Source organism: Thunnus maccoyii, chromosome 1, assembly GCF_910596095.1.
Source record: "Thunnus maccoyii chromosome 1, fThuMac1.1, whole genome shotgun sequence".
NCBI classification, from domain to species: domain Eukaryota; kingdom Metazoa; phylum Chordata; class Actinopteri; order Scombriformes; family Scombridae; genus Thunnus; species Thunnus maccoyii.
In genome coordinates this window covers 30,050,826-30,067,941 of record NC_056533.1, presented here as the reverse complement: position 1 = coordinate 30,067,941, position 17,116 = coordinate 30,050,826, and the positions used below count along the sequence as shown (strand labels likewise).

At 37.8% G+C, this 17,116-nt stretch overlaps 1 protein-coding gene across 1 annotated transcript; it reads right to left on the bottom strand.

Moving 5' to 3' along the window:
• Window positions 1–387: 387 nt before the first annotated feature.
• On the bottom strand, window positions 388–11,414 carry LOC121903026 (mortality factor 4-like protein 1). Its single transcript, XM_042420024.1, has 12 exons — window positions 11,223–11,414; window positions 10,724–10,770; window positions 10,560–10,627; window positions 10,320–10,406; window positions 10,008–10,088; window positions 9,835–9,860; window positions 9,115–9,203; window positions 8,058–8,159; window positions 6,772–6,860; window positions 5,646–5,818; window positions 3,007–3,091; window positions 388–983 (listed from the first exon to the last, which is right to left on the bottom strand). The coding sequence occupies exons 1-12, from the start codon at window positions 11,260–11,262 to the stop codon at window positions 899–901; spliced, it is 972 nt and encodes a 323-aa protein (XP_042275958.1). The 5' UTR covers window positions 11,263–11,414; the 3' UTR covers window positions 388–898.
• Between the last annotated feature and the right edge of the window lie 5,702 nt (window positions 11,415–17,116).

Genomic DNA, 17,116 nt, shown 5'->3' with positions numbered 1-17,116 from the left:
TTTGTAATGTGTCACATGTTGTTAAATCTGTGACTCATTGTCATATGGGTAGTTTTGATGGTATTCGCACCATTATCATTGAGAATTGTCTTTCGGTCGATTTCTGCTCCTTCACGTGGCACTTGCACATTTTTTATTCATGTGCATGAAAGATGAAATGTTTTTGCTCACTGTCTTGTCATATGAATATGAAACATTCATCTACAATGTAAATCTTCAGTATCTGATGTGCTCAAGTACAGTAGGGAGTTGTGCCTTCATGCCATGTGAGGTTTTCTTCCATTTTCCAGCTTATTTCATCACTGAGTGACACTTTGCAAAAGGCATCTTGAAAGAACAGCAGGCACACTGAATAATTTACCAAAAAAAAAAAAACAGCAAACGACGTAGAGATTGTGTAGAAACATTTTTTCTTACAAATTGATACAAATACACCAGATACAGATACAAAAACATTAACTGCTGAGTGCTCACCATGTGTTTTTCAGCATTAAATTGCACCTCATTGGCAGAAGACACACTAATGAATACAAACATGCAACAGTAACAAATATCTATCAGATGGAATGCACACAAAACACCAAAGGGCTGCTTGTGGAAACAGAGAAACACATTTTTCTTGTGTCTTTTTCAGAGGAGTGAGAGAAAAAGGAAAAAAGGGAGAGAAAGGAGGAGAAAGATTTAGCTAAAAAATGGTTACCGCACTTTTTTTTTTTTTTAATAATTATTTCTTAACTGTGACAAGCTCCTGAGACCTTTTGTAGAGGAAGCATATCAGTTCAAGTGAAAAATCTCATCCATGTCTGCACTCAGAAGGGTAGTAATGGTTATTTTACAGGTGGTCTGGGAGAGGGAAGGACGTGCCTCAATAAGAGCGCTCTGTGTGTGTCGAGACTTCTCACACAGCCTTGCGGTGGTACTCTGGGGGGGCGACCTCGTAGTCAGTGGCACTGAAAAGGGTGGATGAATTCTTTACCAGGTACCTGAGGAAAATGTTGGATTGATTGTCATTGTGGATTGGGAGGAATGGTTGTTGCAACTTTCACAACATGATGGACAATTTGTCTCTCAACAATACTCATGTCCAGCTTGCTATACAATTACCAACAAATGTACAAAATGTAAAAAGTAATTTTCAGATCAAGATAAGATAGTGAAAGCTTTCTGGCTCCGGAGGTGATTTGTACTCATAAGAATGGAAAGTTATCACACAGCCTAAGGTTTGTCTGGATGAACGTTAAATATGACAAGATAAGGGAATGCTTAGCAGGAAATTCAGGATTTGTTTGCTAAAGGCACAAAGCAATCCACCAGGCAAAGCAAGCCACCAGACCGTTAGAAAACAGATAAATTCTGCTTTAAACATATAATTACATGTTTTTTATTTTATTTTATATGGAATAACAAACTTGTAGAAAGTTGATACCACACAAACTGACTTTGCTAATATTCAATGATGCAAGTTGTGGCTGGAAGGTCTTACAGCCACCGAAAAATTTTTAGTCCCACGATGGCTGCCGCCTAACAATCTTACAACCAGAAAACGGCTGACATACTGTATTTTCATGACAATTGTATTACTTGAGCTATCTACTCCTGCATCAACAGATAAAACTTTTGCTCAGTTTCTCAATATGAGAAAACTTTTGACAGTTCATGTCCAGAAGGTGGATTTAATAGTAGCTTAGATACATTTCCAGCATTTGTTTCATACTAACATAAATTAGATGGGGTTGTTATCAGCATGCGGACACTTAAGGATATTGTCCACTCTTTGTCTTTGGCCCTGTTCACACCTGGCATTACAATGTGTCTGATCTGATCACAAGTGGACAGCAGATTCAGAAAATCTCAGACTGTTTGCTTGTTTTGTCTGACTCAACAGAACAATGTATAGAAAAGGAAAGCTGCAGTTACAGATTATGTTTCTCAATGTATTTAATTAGCAGCGTGTGTGGAGACATTCTGATCATTAATGTTAAATATGTCTGGTATAACAAGCCGCAGCCTTCCCTCACATTTATTAACATGGATCTCTACAAAGGTTTGTTATTCCTGCTTTTCTACAGCTGATGTGTCTCTTGTTCATTAACTGTACGGCTGATAATGGTCACAAAGAGCTGGCATACAAGACAGGGTAATTATTGAACGAAAGGGGACCGTGGCAATCCAGGTGCTTTTTTCTCCAATAGAGTTTTGCTCTCTTGCCCTTATATCATTTCTAAGGGCTGCAACTAATGATTATTCTCATTATAGATTGTTTTGTCTATAAAATGTAAGAAAATACTAAAAAAATGCCTGATATAACTTCTCTGAGACCACGGTAACGTCTTCAAATGTCTTGTTTTGTCCGACCAACAGACCAAAATCCAAAAGATATTTAGTTTACTATCATGTATGACACTGAAAAGAGTCTTCATATCCTCACATCTGAGAAGCTGCAACAAGCTAATAAATCTGCATTTTTCTTAAAAAAAATGACCAAAATGATTATTTGATTATTGTAAATAATTGATTTCTCTGTCAATCAACTTATTTATTAATCAACTAATTGTTCCAACTCTAAGCATTTCATTTTTCATTGTTTCTAATACTGTATAAACCATGTCATGTATTGTCATATACATATTGTATATTGAACAATTCCTAAATGTCATGTTATGTCAGCATTCAACTACTTGAGAAACATGCAATGCTGTTTGAATAGGCACAGAGACTGTCTTTGTTTTTATTTTACATAATTTATCAAAAAGAATCAAACATCACACATAAATCATATGTGAAAGTACCCAAATGTTTGATCTATCTGTCACAAAATGTTGTTGAGCGTACAGTCACTCTCGGCAACAATATTTTCCACAGCAGAAAATCGATTTCATGGCTTATGTTTTGGGGATTTGCAACAAGCCTGACTGCACTAATATGAATGTGGATGTAACATGACATTTGAGAATCAGCCAAACATGACATGGAGTCTCTGGTGGTGTGATGGGAGTCAAACCTTACTTGAGGAAATCTTGGAGGTAACTGAGCAGCAAAGCCAGACTCTTCTCATCCAGTGGAGTGTAGGCCAGCATGGCTCCAATACGAACTGTCGGGAGGGGGGGGGGACAACATATGTGAGGAATAATGCAGAAGGACAACACAAGATATCTAAGATCATTTTTTTAGATGCCATACACACATTTTTTACATAAAGAAAAGTTCATGAGATCAGTTATTTGGGGGCATACATTTAGTAAATACATACATAGCATACTTCTATGTAGATTGATTAATCATTTGGGTGGGTGTGGCTCAGGAGGTAGAGTGGATCGTCCACTCATCAGAAGGTTGGTGGTTCAATCCACGGCTCCTCCAGTCCACATGTTTGAAGTGTCCTTGGGCAAGATACTGCACCCCAAATTGCTCCCGATAGCTGTGCCATCAGTGTGTGAGTGTGTGTGTCAATGGGTGAGTAAGCATTAGAGAAACTGTACAAGCACTACATCGCTCCTGATGAGCAGTTTGGCACCTTGCGTGGCACTGGCAGCCTCTGCCATCAGTGTATGAATGTGTGTGTGAACTGGTGAACGTTGGCATGTGTTGTAAAGTGCTTTGAGTGGTTGGTAGACTAGAAAAGTGCTACATAAATGCAGCCCATTTAACATTCATTTAAGCCATTTTTATAGCAAAAAGGCAAAACATTCCCCCAGTGCAACTTGTCATTTGTGAGGTTTTCTGTGATAGTAAATATATTTGAATTTTGGACTGTTGGTTGAATGAAACAAGCAATAAAAATGATGACATCACCATGGGCTTTAGGAAAATGTGTCAGACGATTTTGACTCTTTTCTGGAATTTTGGTTGACCGAATGATTAATCGAGAAAATGATAGTCTAATTAATTGATAATGAAAATAGTTGCAGCCCTTCTTCTGTGTGAATCTGCTGTCTTAATAATTAAAGTTAGAATTTAGACATTAGAATTTGAAACGACCGAGGCAGCCTGATAATACTGTTTATAAATCTTTGGTTTTAAGGAAAAAGCTTTTGCTTTACAAAAGAATGAACAACTACTGACATAAGATGAAAATATTACAATTAAAGCTTTTGGTGAGTACTTAGGCTGAGTAATAACCAGATAAGAATGTCTGTTTTTGGCTAATCCACGAAATTAAATTAATTAAACAAAGGTACTCTGTCACATCGATGCACAAATCATGTAAATATTACAATAAAGGAGTACTGGTCATTGATTTGCAACACTGCCTACAAACATCTATTACAAGCAGAGATATCAAAGGGATACCTACCGCTGTAAAAAATAGTACAGCAACTACAACTTTGTATTTTTACAGTATATATTGTAATAGTCGTGTCATTTGACATGTCCAACCCCAAAATTTGTCACTTCCTACACATAAGATATAAAGAAGAGTCATTATAATACAGTGTGATTGTAATTTGAAATGTTAAATCTAATGAGGTATAAAAGGAAAATGTTAAACATTTAATGCGAGGATAACGTCTTCCTCATTACCTTTTGAGTGTTTCCTAACTGTTCAAGTTTCTTAATTGTTTATAACAGATCAATTATTAAATCCACGGTGTCATAATCAAATCTGTTTTCAATATGCATCAAGCTGCACATGGTAAAAAAATTATTGCTATGATGAAAACATAACAAGCTCACGGGACAGTTTTCCATAATTTTGGATTGACTGTTATGTTATATTATGCTTGACTGTTGATTTGTGAAGTAAGAGGTGTTCATTAAGATCAGTAATTAAATGAGATTAGTCATCTTAAACACCCTGCTGAGACGTCTCAGTAGACTCTAAAGTGCGATATGTTAAATCTCACTTCAGTAAAACCAAAATGATTGCAATTATCAATTAAAAGAGGATGTTAATATCAGTAAAAGGGGTCAAAGTAAATGACACACTGCTAGCTGACCCGGTTATTAATGAAGGTTTATATTTATCTTATTTCTAATGGAGAAGAGAAAATTGCTGTGCACATAAAATGCTTCTTATTGCTAATATGGTGTTGTTATATATTAAATAATAGTGCTAAAAGCATCATTTTTTAAAAATGTAAGTGTGTAATCTCTGATACCAACCAAAAACAACAATACTGTCAACAATATTGGTAAGATAACTTAGGATTCATTTGCTGTTTAGACTGTATGAAAAATGTGAACTTGATATATTCAAGTTGCTGAGCTTCAGTCTGCTACATACTTGTTCAACTTAGAAATGCCAAACAACAACCTTGAAAGTGAGCTGACTATTTCAATGGAGGTTTGGAAACTTGCCTAAACGTAGCCTCTATAGTGTTCAAGCTTCTGTAAAGAACATTTCACATTTTCTAGTCTTTCAAACAGACACAGACAACAACTTATAAAACTGCAGCATGTAATTCACTCCAACAAATTATGGTACAAACAGGAACTTTACAAAACAATCGATTCAGTAACGCAATTCAAGGTGATGTTGTAGCGGCCGCCTGTCTCTGTGGCTGTCTATTGTATATACAGTATCAGTGAAAGGTTTGGATGCACTTTCTCATTCAGGTGAATGGTAAGTGCGTCCAAACTTTTTGTCTATGTGTGTGTGTGGGTGTGTGTGTGTGTGTGTTTCATTGTGTGTCCAGGGTCCCTACCAAATAGGCGCAGCAAGTGCGGTGCTCCGTACACCTGGGACATCGGCATATCTGGGTGTTCAGCCAAGATCTCAGCGTACTGCGGCCTCTCAAACTTGTAAAGCAGCTGAGTACCCAGCATGACGTTGAAGTACTCCCGAATCCCCGCCACCACTTCGTTTACTGCATATTCCCTGAGCGGACGGAGGGAGAAAAGTCATGTATTACTCTAGAGAGAGCTTCCGTGAAGTCTGCAGAGACAGAAACTTTAAAGAAAAGAAATTAATAAATTATATAGATTTGAAACAAAAGATTGGTGATCCATCCAAGCTAACATCATGCCTAGGTTTATCTGTATCAGAGTTATGTTTTCACTGTGCTGTGATGCAATTTAAACATTTGAAAGTCTGCCTGTCTGGTGTGTTTAACTGCTGAGTAAGACATTTAGAAATCTTACTTAGCAGAGACTTGAGACTCTGCAGATGTACAGGAATAAATTCACAAACTATGTTGTTAAATCAGACCCAGAAGGAATACAATAAAAACTCAAGGATGTTACAAAATAATAATAATGTGAATTTCATTACTTTTATTATTAATTCCTTAAAAACTTAATAAAAATGAGTCCTGCTAACTTTAAAGAAAGACATTATTTATCTGATTTTTCAGAGAGCACATGAATGCACCAGTCTCACAAACATATTCAACTGGGTGTGATTTTCATTGCACGCTGTTCCATCTCAAGCAAGAATCAAGTCTCAGCAAATTGATTTTCATAATCTTCTGAAATGAATAGAATCTCTTAGTATTACAGGAAGAGAGGAAAAACACATCTACACAAAAGTGGCAGGAAAAGCATAAATGATTTTCTGTAAATGGGCTAAAACATGGAAAAAAAAGATAATCTAAATACTTTGATAATGTGCATCACTGTCATGCAGGGTAAATTACACAAGATTGTACACAAACTGCTTATAATGCTTTCCATCAAGGGAAGCTCAGGACACTAATGGAGAAGGATGCATGAACATAATAGCAAACATTATGAGATGGTCACACAATGTGATGCTGAACTAATTTTCATAGTGTACCCACATTTCTCTGCTTTTACATAGTTTGAAAGAAGTTAGAGGGTGTTTATTCTTACTTGTTGTCCGAGTTTCCTTTTGATTTCTTATAGTTTGCATAGTCCTCCAAGACGGTCTCTACATTCTTCTTAGCAGGCAGATGAAATAACTGTAAGCAACAGAAAATTCTCCTCGTTATTCGACACTTTCATTTAGTCACCGACTCATTCACAAACAAGTGTAATCAACTTTTTTTTTTTTATCCCAGCTACTCGCCAAGATCAACAGATACACACACAGTTGATGGGAAAGAAAGAAAAAATAATGTTAATCACAAAGCTAAAACAATGAAAGGCTGTAAGCTTAGAAAAGCATGTGTGGAATTGTTAATAAATAGCTATAAATACCTAAACAACAACCTAGAAAGATACACAAAGTGTAATGAGGCCGTACAAGCATAAAAAGCATTTAACAAAACACCCCTAAGAGAAACTGATAAGTCGGACAGCAGACAACAACGTCCTGAGAGCAGCAACGACAATTCACCAGCTAAATGTACTCCGGTAGGTTCAATATGCTCATGATTTATTGGTCACAAAAAGAACTCAGATCTTTGTGTTTAACTCCAATAATCTCTGAACAGATCTGGTTTCTGTCTCTCTCTGTCAGACTGTAAAATCAGCAAATGAAAGAAAAGATCAAGAGACTCTCGATAAAAGATTAATAATCATCTACAAGTACATAATTTTCTAATTAATTGTGATATTTACTGTCAATGCTAAATTGTATACCGCATATGTCTAAGTATTGTTCTGACATTTGATGTACGACTTGCCACTCTACCACCTATCGCAGGGGATTTTTCATGGCAGCACCTGTTTCTGATGCTGTCAGTTATGTGATTTTTTTGTGTTCAATGTCATCTCGACCTGTCACAGAGTTATATTATCACAATTGGTATCATTTTAAAGTAAACTGTGCCGTGGGTAGACTATCAGGAGCAGAACAGATCTAATTTCTTTTTTTTTTTTTTAAATGAGACAAAATATGAGACAAAGAGATTTGAGTAGATTAATTTCCTGTCAAAAATGATGAGAGTTAATATTGGTTCACTCCCGGGTTCATTTCAGATTAATTAAGTCTAAAGATAATTGTTACAGTTAGTTACAGGTATTTCCATCCTTCAGTTTATCACTGGTAACTTTTAAAAGCAAGATGTACATATGAATTTTTAAAATAGAGTAAAGTTAACTTTATATCCTCCACATCTCACCAGAGCTGAAGTAAACAGACAGCAAACACATGAACTTGTTATAGTCTGTGTGTGTGTTTGTGTGTGTGTGTGTGTGAGATTGTGTGTATTCACCTGTTTCTGTCGGGTGATGAGGTCCCAGTCGTCCACCAGCCAGGGTTTCAGCTCTTCAGGGATCTTCACCTTCACCTCCACACGGTTGGTGAACATCTCCTCCTGGACACACACACACACACACACACACACAAATATATATAATTTCTTTTTGTTAATTATTCCAGTTAGTGTATGACAAGAAAGGCTCAAATTAAAATCAGAGGAAAGCACAAAGAATAGTACAGAGTTCAGTATAATTCACTTTATGTACAATTTTAAAAATTCCAGCTGCAGTTGCAATAATTTAAATGCAAATCTGCTTTTTTTTAATCATATTTACATTTTCTTGATATAACTGAATTATATCTTGAACTATGAAATAATACAGTTGCAATGCATATTGGTGAATGCAATCTAAATTTGTCTAAATAAAGCGTGTTTCTTTCTAAACAGTAATCTTCCAGCATTCCACACTGCTGAACACCGGCAACAGGACTTACAAAAGAGAACAATACTGCTGCAAGCCTTCACTTTCAAACGTTCAGGTTTTTAATGACGTACGTACTGTTACCTTTTGTTGACACTGTGGTTTGTGTGCAGGTCGTAATTATTTCTATTTTTGTGTTGTTTCTTCCTTTCTATCTATTGTAGAGCATGCTGTGGGAACACTAGAAAGAACACTGTGGTCAAAGGGTCCCAGCAATCACTTACTGTGACAGCAGTTACATTCATGAATGAATAAACCTCCTCCTCAAACAACTTGAAATGAGAAAGAACAGGGACATTTTTCAAAACCTTAAGGGCATGTTTACCCTTGAATCTCATTGTTGTTCCCTCTCTGCCCACTCCTCAGGGAGGTACATCAGTCTGGACTGTATGTGCTGTGGTTTCAGTTCATAACTGTCTAGAAGCTCAGTGGCCAAAATATCTCCTTAAAACAAGGTGATCAAAGTTGTACGTCTTTTTCCAAACTGAACACATGATAAATGCCTTGCTATGATTGTTTAAGCTATATGATCAAGTAAATATGTTTTCATGTGGGTCCACAGAGTTACCGATAACTGATGATACATACACTCTCCACAGTGGGATCAACCCGCGCCCTCTTCTTCCGTGGTCCCTGGGGCGTTTCTCCACTGCTAGTACCTTCACCCGGCCCTGGGTCTAAAAAAGACACCCATTACAGCTTTACACATTAAGTAGATATAAGATAAGTGGTTTTATTATAAAAAGCACCTTCTTGTACTGAACAGATCCATGAGACGTTCCCCATATGGAACAGTGCTTTTAGGCCTAATGAATGAGCAGGTAAACGAAAAATTGTTATGTGGTCTGTATTTTTAGCTGCCAAAATTATTAGAACAGATTAAGATGATATAATATATTCAGAGTGCCTCATAATTACTCTACGCAGTGGAGAACATGTTAGATAAAAGGCTAAATATGAAAAGTAGTTAATCTGAAAATTATCTCAATATAATATACTTGATTAAATTTTGATTGTATTGCTGAAATATCCTCACGTGAGTACAAAGAGGGTTGTATATAGTGTTACATGTCCATCTGCTGTGTATAAAATATGTTGGAAAGAAGTTCTTAGATATTTTGGAAATAGTTAAAATCACAAACATACATTTAGTTTTAATATTTTAGATGTTATGGTGCCATTTTGATTGTGGAAACACCTTAAACTGCATTTTAAGGCAACTTTGGGTTTAATGATTTTGGACAAATACATAGAATTTACTTGACTTAAAGCTGTTAATGATGTTCATGTAGGAAACATTTCACTTACTCTTCTGTTTTGCCTTTTTCACTTTCCTAGAATCCAAAGACAAAAGCAGCATTATAAGTGACAGTATGATATAACAGCTGTGTTACATTACTTCACTCAACATACAGTCAACTTACTGGATCAGATAAAATATGTCAGATTATTAGAGGTGAGAAATCAAGGTAGATACTTACAGATCAACATTTTTCTGCTGCACAGCAGCAATCTTTTTGCTTGGTGCTAAACCCCTCATCTTTCCCTCAACATAATGGTCCCTGTGGAAGAAAAAAGGAAAAAACAATACACTATTGAAAAGCGTTTTACGGATATTTGACTATATAATTGTTGATCAAATGTTCATTGACATTTATTTTGAGTAAATGTTACAGCTTTTTGGGGCAAAAACTGGCTTACAAAACATGTAATATCAGGGTTTTTTTCCCACACAGTAACAGATGTCTCACAAAAGTGCTCTCTGCCCTCTGTGCACAATAGAGGAAACTTACTGATTGGCCTTTTGAAGCTCTTTTTGTTTCGCAAGGTTGCTGTCCACATATTTGAGAACTCTGCTTTCAGGAACCCATTCATCCCAGCTGTGAGAGAAAAATATCAAAAACCTTGAAACTTCCATCACAATGACAATATAAGAGTCCTCACTGATGTCACTCAGACCACAAAGAAAATGAGTACAAGAGGAGAACTGAGGTGAGTACAGACATAAATGGTATAAAAACCATGCAGCTCACTTTTTGTTCCATCCGCTGTAATGAATGAAGTATTTAATCTGCTTATCCTTTATGTTGATCTTTACACACTGCAAAACAAGAGAACACACAAGCCTGTGTTGACGGCAATGTGCATTATTTACGAATAATAGACTAATTAACACAGAAATAGTGTTGAAACAAACCTTTGCCTCATAGAGCAATGGCCCATGAAAGCACAGGACTCTTTCACCTGGAAGGAGAGAGAAGCAGTGTGAGAACTGAGAGGAAAAACACCCCCCAAAACACAAAATTACCACCATACTGGATCCCAGTTTCGACATGATAACTGGTTTAACTGCCCTAAAGGTCTTTAGCGTCATTTTGAACTAATACGTTTAGGGCTGATGGTTTCAGCGCCTCTTTTGTGTGCCAGTGAGCTCATACATAGCTAGCTCAGCCGTTAGCCTAACGTCAACGTATCCTGTGTACATTTAGCTTCATTTAAGGGGGGTTTCTGTAATACAAGTCAATTTTGTGTATGTTTTAACTGAATTGCCCACATAAAGTGGCTTTAATAAATGCTGTGGAGCCCTGTCTCCCTCCCTGGAGACCACTATTGTCCAGCTACAGCAGCAACAACAACAAACCCGCCCCCCTCGAGACGCTCACAGGGATTCATCCGTCTTATTTTTCTGTACCGACCTTCTTGAAATTTAGGTTTAGGGTCCTGTTTTGGCGCCATTCACAGACTCAACTGATCGGATCTCTGAATGATCAAATTCTTGCATTGCCAAAGTCCATTTCTTCCAGGCGCAAACACCTCCGACATTGGAGCCAAAGAGAAGAAGCCGAGAATGGCCTGTATGCTGCGGGGTCACATGACCGCTGTAACGGCTGCTGGAGCCTTTGGGGGCGTTCAGGTGCTCCTCCAGAAACTCGGAAAAAAGAAAAATAACCATCGCACAAATTGTGACCATTTACAGGCAAAGATGAAGAAATATAAATGCCCTCCTGCGCTAGATTCGTACTGTGGCAAAATATTTACATCCTAAAAAGGAGTTTCAATTATGTCATCAGATTTCTTTTTTAACAAATATACAAAAATGTAGGCCTAAGCTAAATGAGATTTTGTTTGCTTTAACATTTTGAAATCTATCAGCTGGTAATGGTTCACAGTTAAAGGATAGGTTCACAGTTTTTCAAGTCTGTCTTAAAACAACAGTCAGGTACCCAGATGAACACTGAAACATGTTTTTCATGCTGTGATCATTCCTTCTGTTCATACTGACTGCTAGAGGATCCCCTCCAAGTGCGCTTACAATGTAAGTGATGGGGGACAAAATCCACTGTACTTGTTTTGTTGAAAAATTTACTGAAAAGTTTATCTAATGCTACTATGATGCTACGAGTTCAAGTGAATATCTTCCAATGTTATTTTCTTTTTTTATGTAAAATTTAATCTTTGTGTTTCTTCACATAGTGCTTTGTTGAGCTGTGGTGGAAGTATAGTGACAAAAAGAGGGACTTTGGTACTGAAAAGACTAACGTTGACAGAAATACACTTGATTTGATAAATTTGGATGGTTGAAGCTTCTTATTAGATAAAGATAAACTTAAATACTTAAATACATTTTTGCATGGATCAGTTACATTGGAAGCACATTAGGAATGGATCTCTAAATGGCCATTATGAACAGCATGAATAAAAACCTCAAAAACTGTGGACATCTCTTTAACAGACAAGTGTAAACAATAACATTAACGATGGCTCCATTCCATTAATTGACCCAGTAAGCCATGTCAGTGAGTGACTGTGCACTTAAATGGATTGTAGCCATCGTAGCAAACAAGTGTCTGCTTACAACAGACACAGAGCAACATTATCATCACACTGGAGTTTGTGTTTTAGCCTGATAATAAGACTTAACTGCCATTTTGTTTTCACTTCAGAAGGAGGTCTGGAACCATGTTAGTCACATTTCTGCCTACTAGGCAAATTCACATCATGTATTAACTTTTCTTTTCAGAATCTGAATCAGAATCAACTTTATTGGCCAAGTATGTTTACACATACAAAGAATTTGACTTTCCAGCAGTGGAAAGTACATTAACCAAGTACCGTACTTAAGTACAATTTTGAGGTACTTGTACTTTGAGTGTTTCCATTTTATGCTACTTTATACTTCCACTCCACAACATTTCAGAGGGAAATATTTTACTTTCTACTCCACTACATTTATCTGACAACTTTAGTTACTTTTACTATTTGAAACATTGGATAACATAACAAGCTTTTAAAATACAACACATTGTTAAATATGAAACCAGTGGTTTCCAAACTTTTTAGCTTTTGACGTTTTACAAAAAGCAGTGTGTAGTCGGGGTCACATTTCAGATGTCTATGAGTTGTTAACAGTGATTTTTCCCTCTAAACTTCTCACATGGTTTCATTTCAATAAATGTTAAAATGATCCAATATTTCATCAAAAATCAAAAATTAGAGAAAAAGTCCAAACACCGAAAACCAATTTGTGTATCAGAACTTTGTTTTTTCTTCTTTCCTCTCCCATTAATCATCTCACGACCCCTCACATTTATCTGGTGACCCTTTGGAGGGGGCCAACCTCTAGGTTGGGAACCACTGGACTAAACTAATTAACTGTATATAAAGTAGTTCAAACTAGCTCCACCTCCAGCAGCTACATCAATAACATGCTGCGTACATCGACAACAACATACAATGTCTATATACAGGTAAACCATTTTTAAAAAATGTAAACAGGAAACAAAAATCATGCAAAAGTGTGGAAGAGTGCAATGAGTGCTGTAAAAAGTGATCCAGTTATTTAAGTTCTGTTAGGTCTCCACCAACTCCAGACAGAAATATATGTCTCTCTAGCTGCTGGACGTTTGACTCTCCTCATCAACTAGTCACTAACTTTGTCTGCTACTTTGCAGGAGAGCGTACACTGGGTTTATCAGCACTTATTGACTGAAAACAGTTGCCTGCTCCTGTAAGAAACAGGGCTGGTGAGAGCAGTGAATTTGAAATATAAGTAACAGTACATATGCCATAAAACCAAAACAATTACATAAAAGAGGCTAAAAAGTTTAGTGATAATTCTATGTGGGTTCATCACCTCTAAAATTAGGCCGTTAATATTACATGTAGTCATTTGATATAGTACTACCATAAAATATTGATTAATGGGGCTTTAAAATTGAATATGGCTTCATCATTTCTTAATGAATGCACCCTTTAATATAAATTCACGGTCACTTAAATCAATTTTATGCCTCAGTTTTTTTTTTTACACATTGCATACTGTATTTTGGCTGCTTAAATATATCTTTAGTTAGAAGGCTAAATCCATCATTGATGTAAAGAGCAGGGTGATGAGTAAACAGGTCAAATTCAGGAGTTTCATCCTTTAAAGTTACTGATTTCATGCCCATCGAATGAAAACAAATGTTTGGCTTCAGTGAAACAGTGAAAGGGATCTTGTTTCCTATTATAGCTGAGTTGTTCATTGCCTTTTCCAGAAAGTTTCCAAGATCTGCAACAGCCGTGTAGCTTCAGTAAATGTAAATAGTTTGTTGAGCAACACACTCAAAAAAGATGACATTTTTGTGGAGTCACCACAAAAAGGGTTTCTCAGCCTTTTCTGGTCTGTGACCATGTTTTAGGTCACAAATTTCTCATGAACTCAGAACTTAGAGTTTTCATATTGTCATGTGAATTTGAGCACGACAAATCCAAATGTTCCAATCAAATGATTATATCATTATAGTTGACACCTCACCTTAGGTCCAAACCACTGGTTTACTCATCTCTTCTTTAAGGAAAAGCAGTCAATAATGGCTCAGAAGATTGAGGGGTTTAATCTACTGTGATGATATATGAACAAAATACTGAAAACGTCACTGAGTCCCAACCAGCTTCAACGTCCCCTTACCTCCCCAGAGTGCAGTTTCATAGTAAATTCCCCTTTAAGATCAATAAACATTTTTTCAGCCTGTCAAAATATGTATCTGTTGCTGGGTAGGAAAAGTAAGTTAAAATGGAAAAACACAGTTATAGATGAGGGAAAGCATGAGAACAGGCAGGGAACCATTATACAATGTCAAAAATATATTCAAGGCATTTCTTAAATGGGTGCCACTTTCAAATCCTACTTTTCAAAGTGAGTAACACATGACCTACTAACAAGCATAAAAACCTGCAAAAGTGTGTGGTATGGTGCATTATTGTGTAAATCATATAAGTTTATATGGAGTAAATAAATAAATAGAAAAAAAAGAATACTGTTTATCAGTTATAGTAATGTCAGGGAGAGTAGCAGGAGATGGATCCAAATGCAAGACACAGGCAGTATGAACTGAAGAATAACTATTTTAGTTTGAGTGCAGGCAAAGAAAAACTGAGCACAGAACAAGGATCGAACAACACTAAACTGAAAACCAGGACTTGGAATACTAACTGAACTAATGACAACAGGTAGCAAGACACAAGGGCAGGCTGGTAGTTGATTGGCTGGGGAAGACACAGGGAGCAGGGCAGGGCTGACGAGACTGAATGCAGGGCAAGTGTGAAGGGAACAGCAGGCTGAGGAGGAGTACATGAACACAGGAGGGAAACAGAGCAAACAAACTAAAAACTCAGAAAACACAATAAGTAGGCTCAAGAAAGTCTAAAATGTCAGCAGGCCAAATGCAACCACAAAAATAATCTGTCCAATAAACAAACATTTTCATTCTTAACCAGGTGAGGACAAAAGTATTACAGTTTACAGTTCTGTTAGCTCTTCCAATGGAGCAGATGTATACGAACGAGGCAGTTAAATGTCTGGACAAAAGGTTCAATACAATGAGCAACAGTATCTCAAGTGGTCCTTTAATATAATCTGCAGCCCATCTTATCTGTCCATCTCCCACTTAGTCGAACAAACAAGAGTCTGAGGGCATCTGGTGGATTGGTGGATAATGGCAACCATGGAACATAGAGCCAGATTGGGACAGAACCATGACAGTATTGGATGGTATGGATTTCAAACTTCCAAGCCAATCAGGAACACAAGCAGGGTCGGTGGAGGGGGTCCAGAGGAGGGATTCAGGGGCAAGTGTCCTAAGGGTATAACAAGGGTGGAGCATGAGACCTCAGGCAGGTGGCCTGGGGCTGGACAGATGGGTGAAGTCACTTGGGGGGGGGGGGGGGGGGGGGACTGGAAGGCAGGACAGATGGCTGATATCACTCCGGAGGGCGACCAGATGTATGGAGTTGCTCTGGAGGCCAGCAACAAAGGCTGGGCTGCTCTAGAGGTTGGCAACGAAGCTCTGGGAGGAGGCCGGTGGAAACAGCCAACTGCTGAAGGTCTGGGAGGAGATCAGAAGAGACGGCCGATGTGGCTGGCAGCTGGTAGTCCGGCAGGTGAGGTAAACAAGAGGCTGCTAATGCACAATCATGGGAGACAGCTACAGCTCAGTAATAGGACATTGCTGCAGCTCAGGAATGGGGGGCTGCTGCGGCTCAGCAGAAATGGGGAGCTGCTGCAGCCCAACAGGAACAGAAGATTGCTGCAGCTCAGCAGGGACAGGGGATGCAGGAAACAGGACCACAGGGAATACTGCAGGGGATCCTGGTAAGGGGCATAGCAGATCAGGTGCAAGACATACAGGAAGGGTGTCTGGGGGCTAACAGGCTTGGAGGCTGGATGGCAATCATGCTGGTGGCTAACATGTTGGTGACTAACATGCTGCCGGTTAGCTGTCTGGGAAACAGGGAGATATGCACCAGTCCTCTACCCACTCGGGTAGCAAATTCCTTAACCAAGGCCTTGAATAAACTTCCTGGCATGCCAACAATAAAACTGCCTCTCTGTCCTCACTACTGGAGGTGCACTTGAAGTCATTGCAAAGGCAAAACAGGTTAAAAGTCACCTCATGAAGTTCGTCCGCTGGGTCTATGTGTGGTTGGATCCTTCTGTCAGGGAGAGTAGCAGGAAATGTACCCATATGCAGGTCCCAGGCAGTGTGAACTGAAGAATAACTTATTTAATTGTAGCTTGAGTGCTGGCAAAGAAAAACTGAACAAAACTGAACAATGCAGACTGAACAGAACAAGGATCCAACAACACTAAACTGAAAACAGGACTTAAATAAAAACTGAACTAATGAAACAACAAGGAACATGTGGCAAGACACAAGGGCGGGCTGGGAGTTGATTGGCTGGAGGAAGACACAAAATTTAGGTTTTATGTCCGTAGTTATTATGTATTCCCCTGCAAAAATAATTAAAGAAATTCTTGTATATCTGTCCAAAACCTACTTGACCAAGGGAAATCATAAAACATCTACAAGACACACAGCGACTAACGGAGACTCATTTGCTGTGACAGGAATACAAAGTATCATCAGTCAGTTATGAGACAAAAGCAAACATTATTTCTACTAAACAGAGCAAACTAAAACAGTACGCACAAGACAGTAATTTCAGCAAAACACTGACAAATATAGCAAACATAAACGCAACACAGCTTATAGAAGATAGAGGAAAAGTTGCTCTATACCTGTATGACAATGCCAACAGCTCTTTATAT

Coding starts and splice junctions, on each gene's coding strand:
- LOC121903026 (XM_042420024.1), bottom strand. CDS start 11,262: ATGGCGCCAAAACAGGACCCTAAACCTAAATTTCAAGAAG. Junction 10,771..11,222: donor TAAACCTAAATTTCAAGAAG/GTCGGTACAGAA, acceptor CTCTCCTTCCAG/GTGAAAGAGTCCTGTGCTTT. Junction 10,407..10,559: donor TACAGCGGATGGAACAAAAA/GTGAGCTGCATG, acceptor TTTCTCTCACAG/CTGGGATGAATGGGTTCCTG.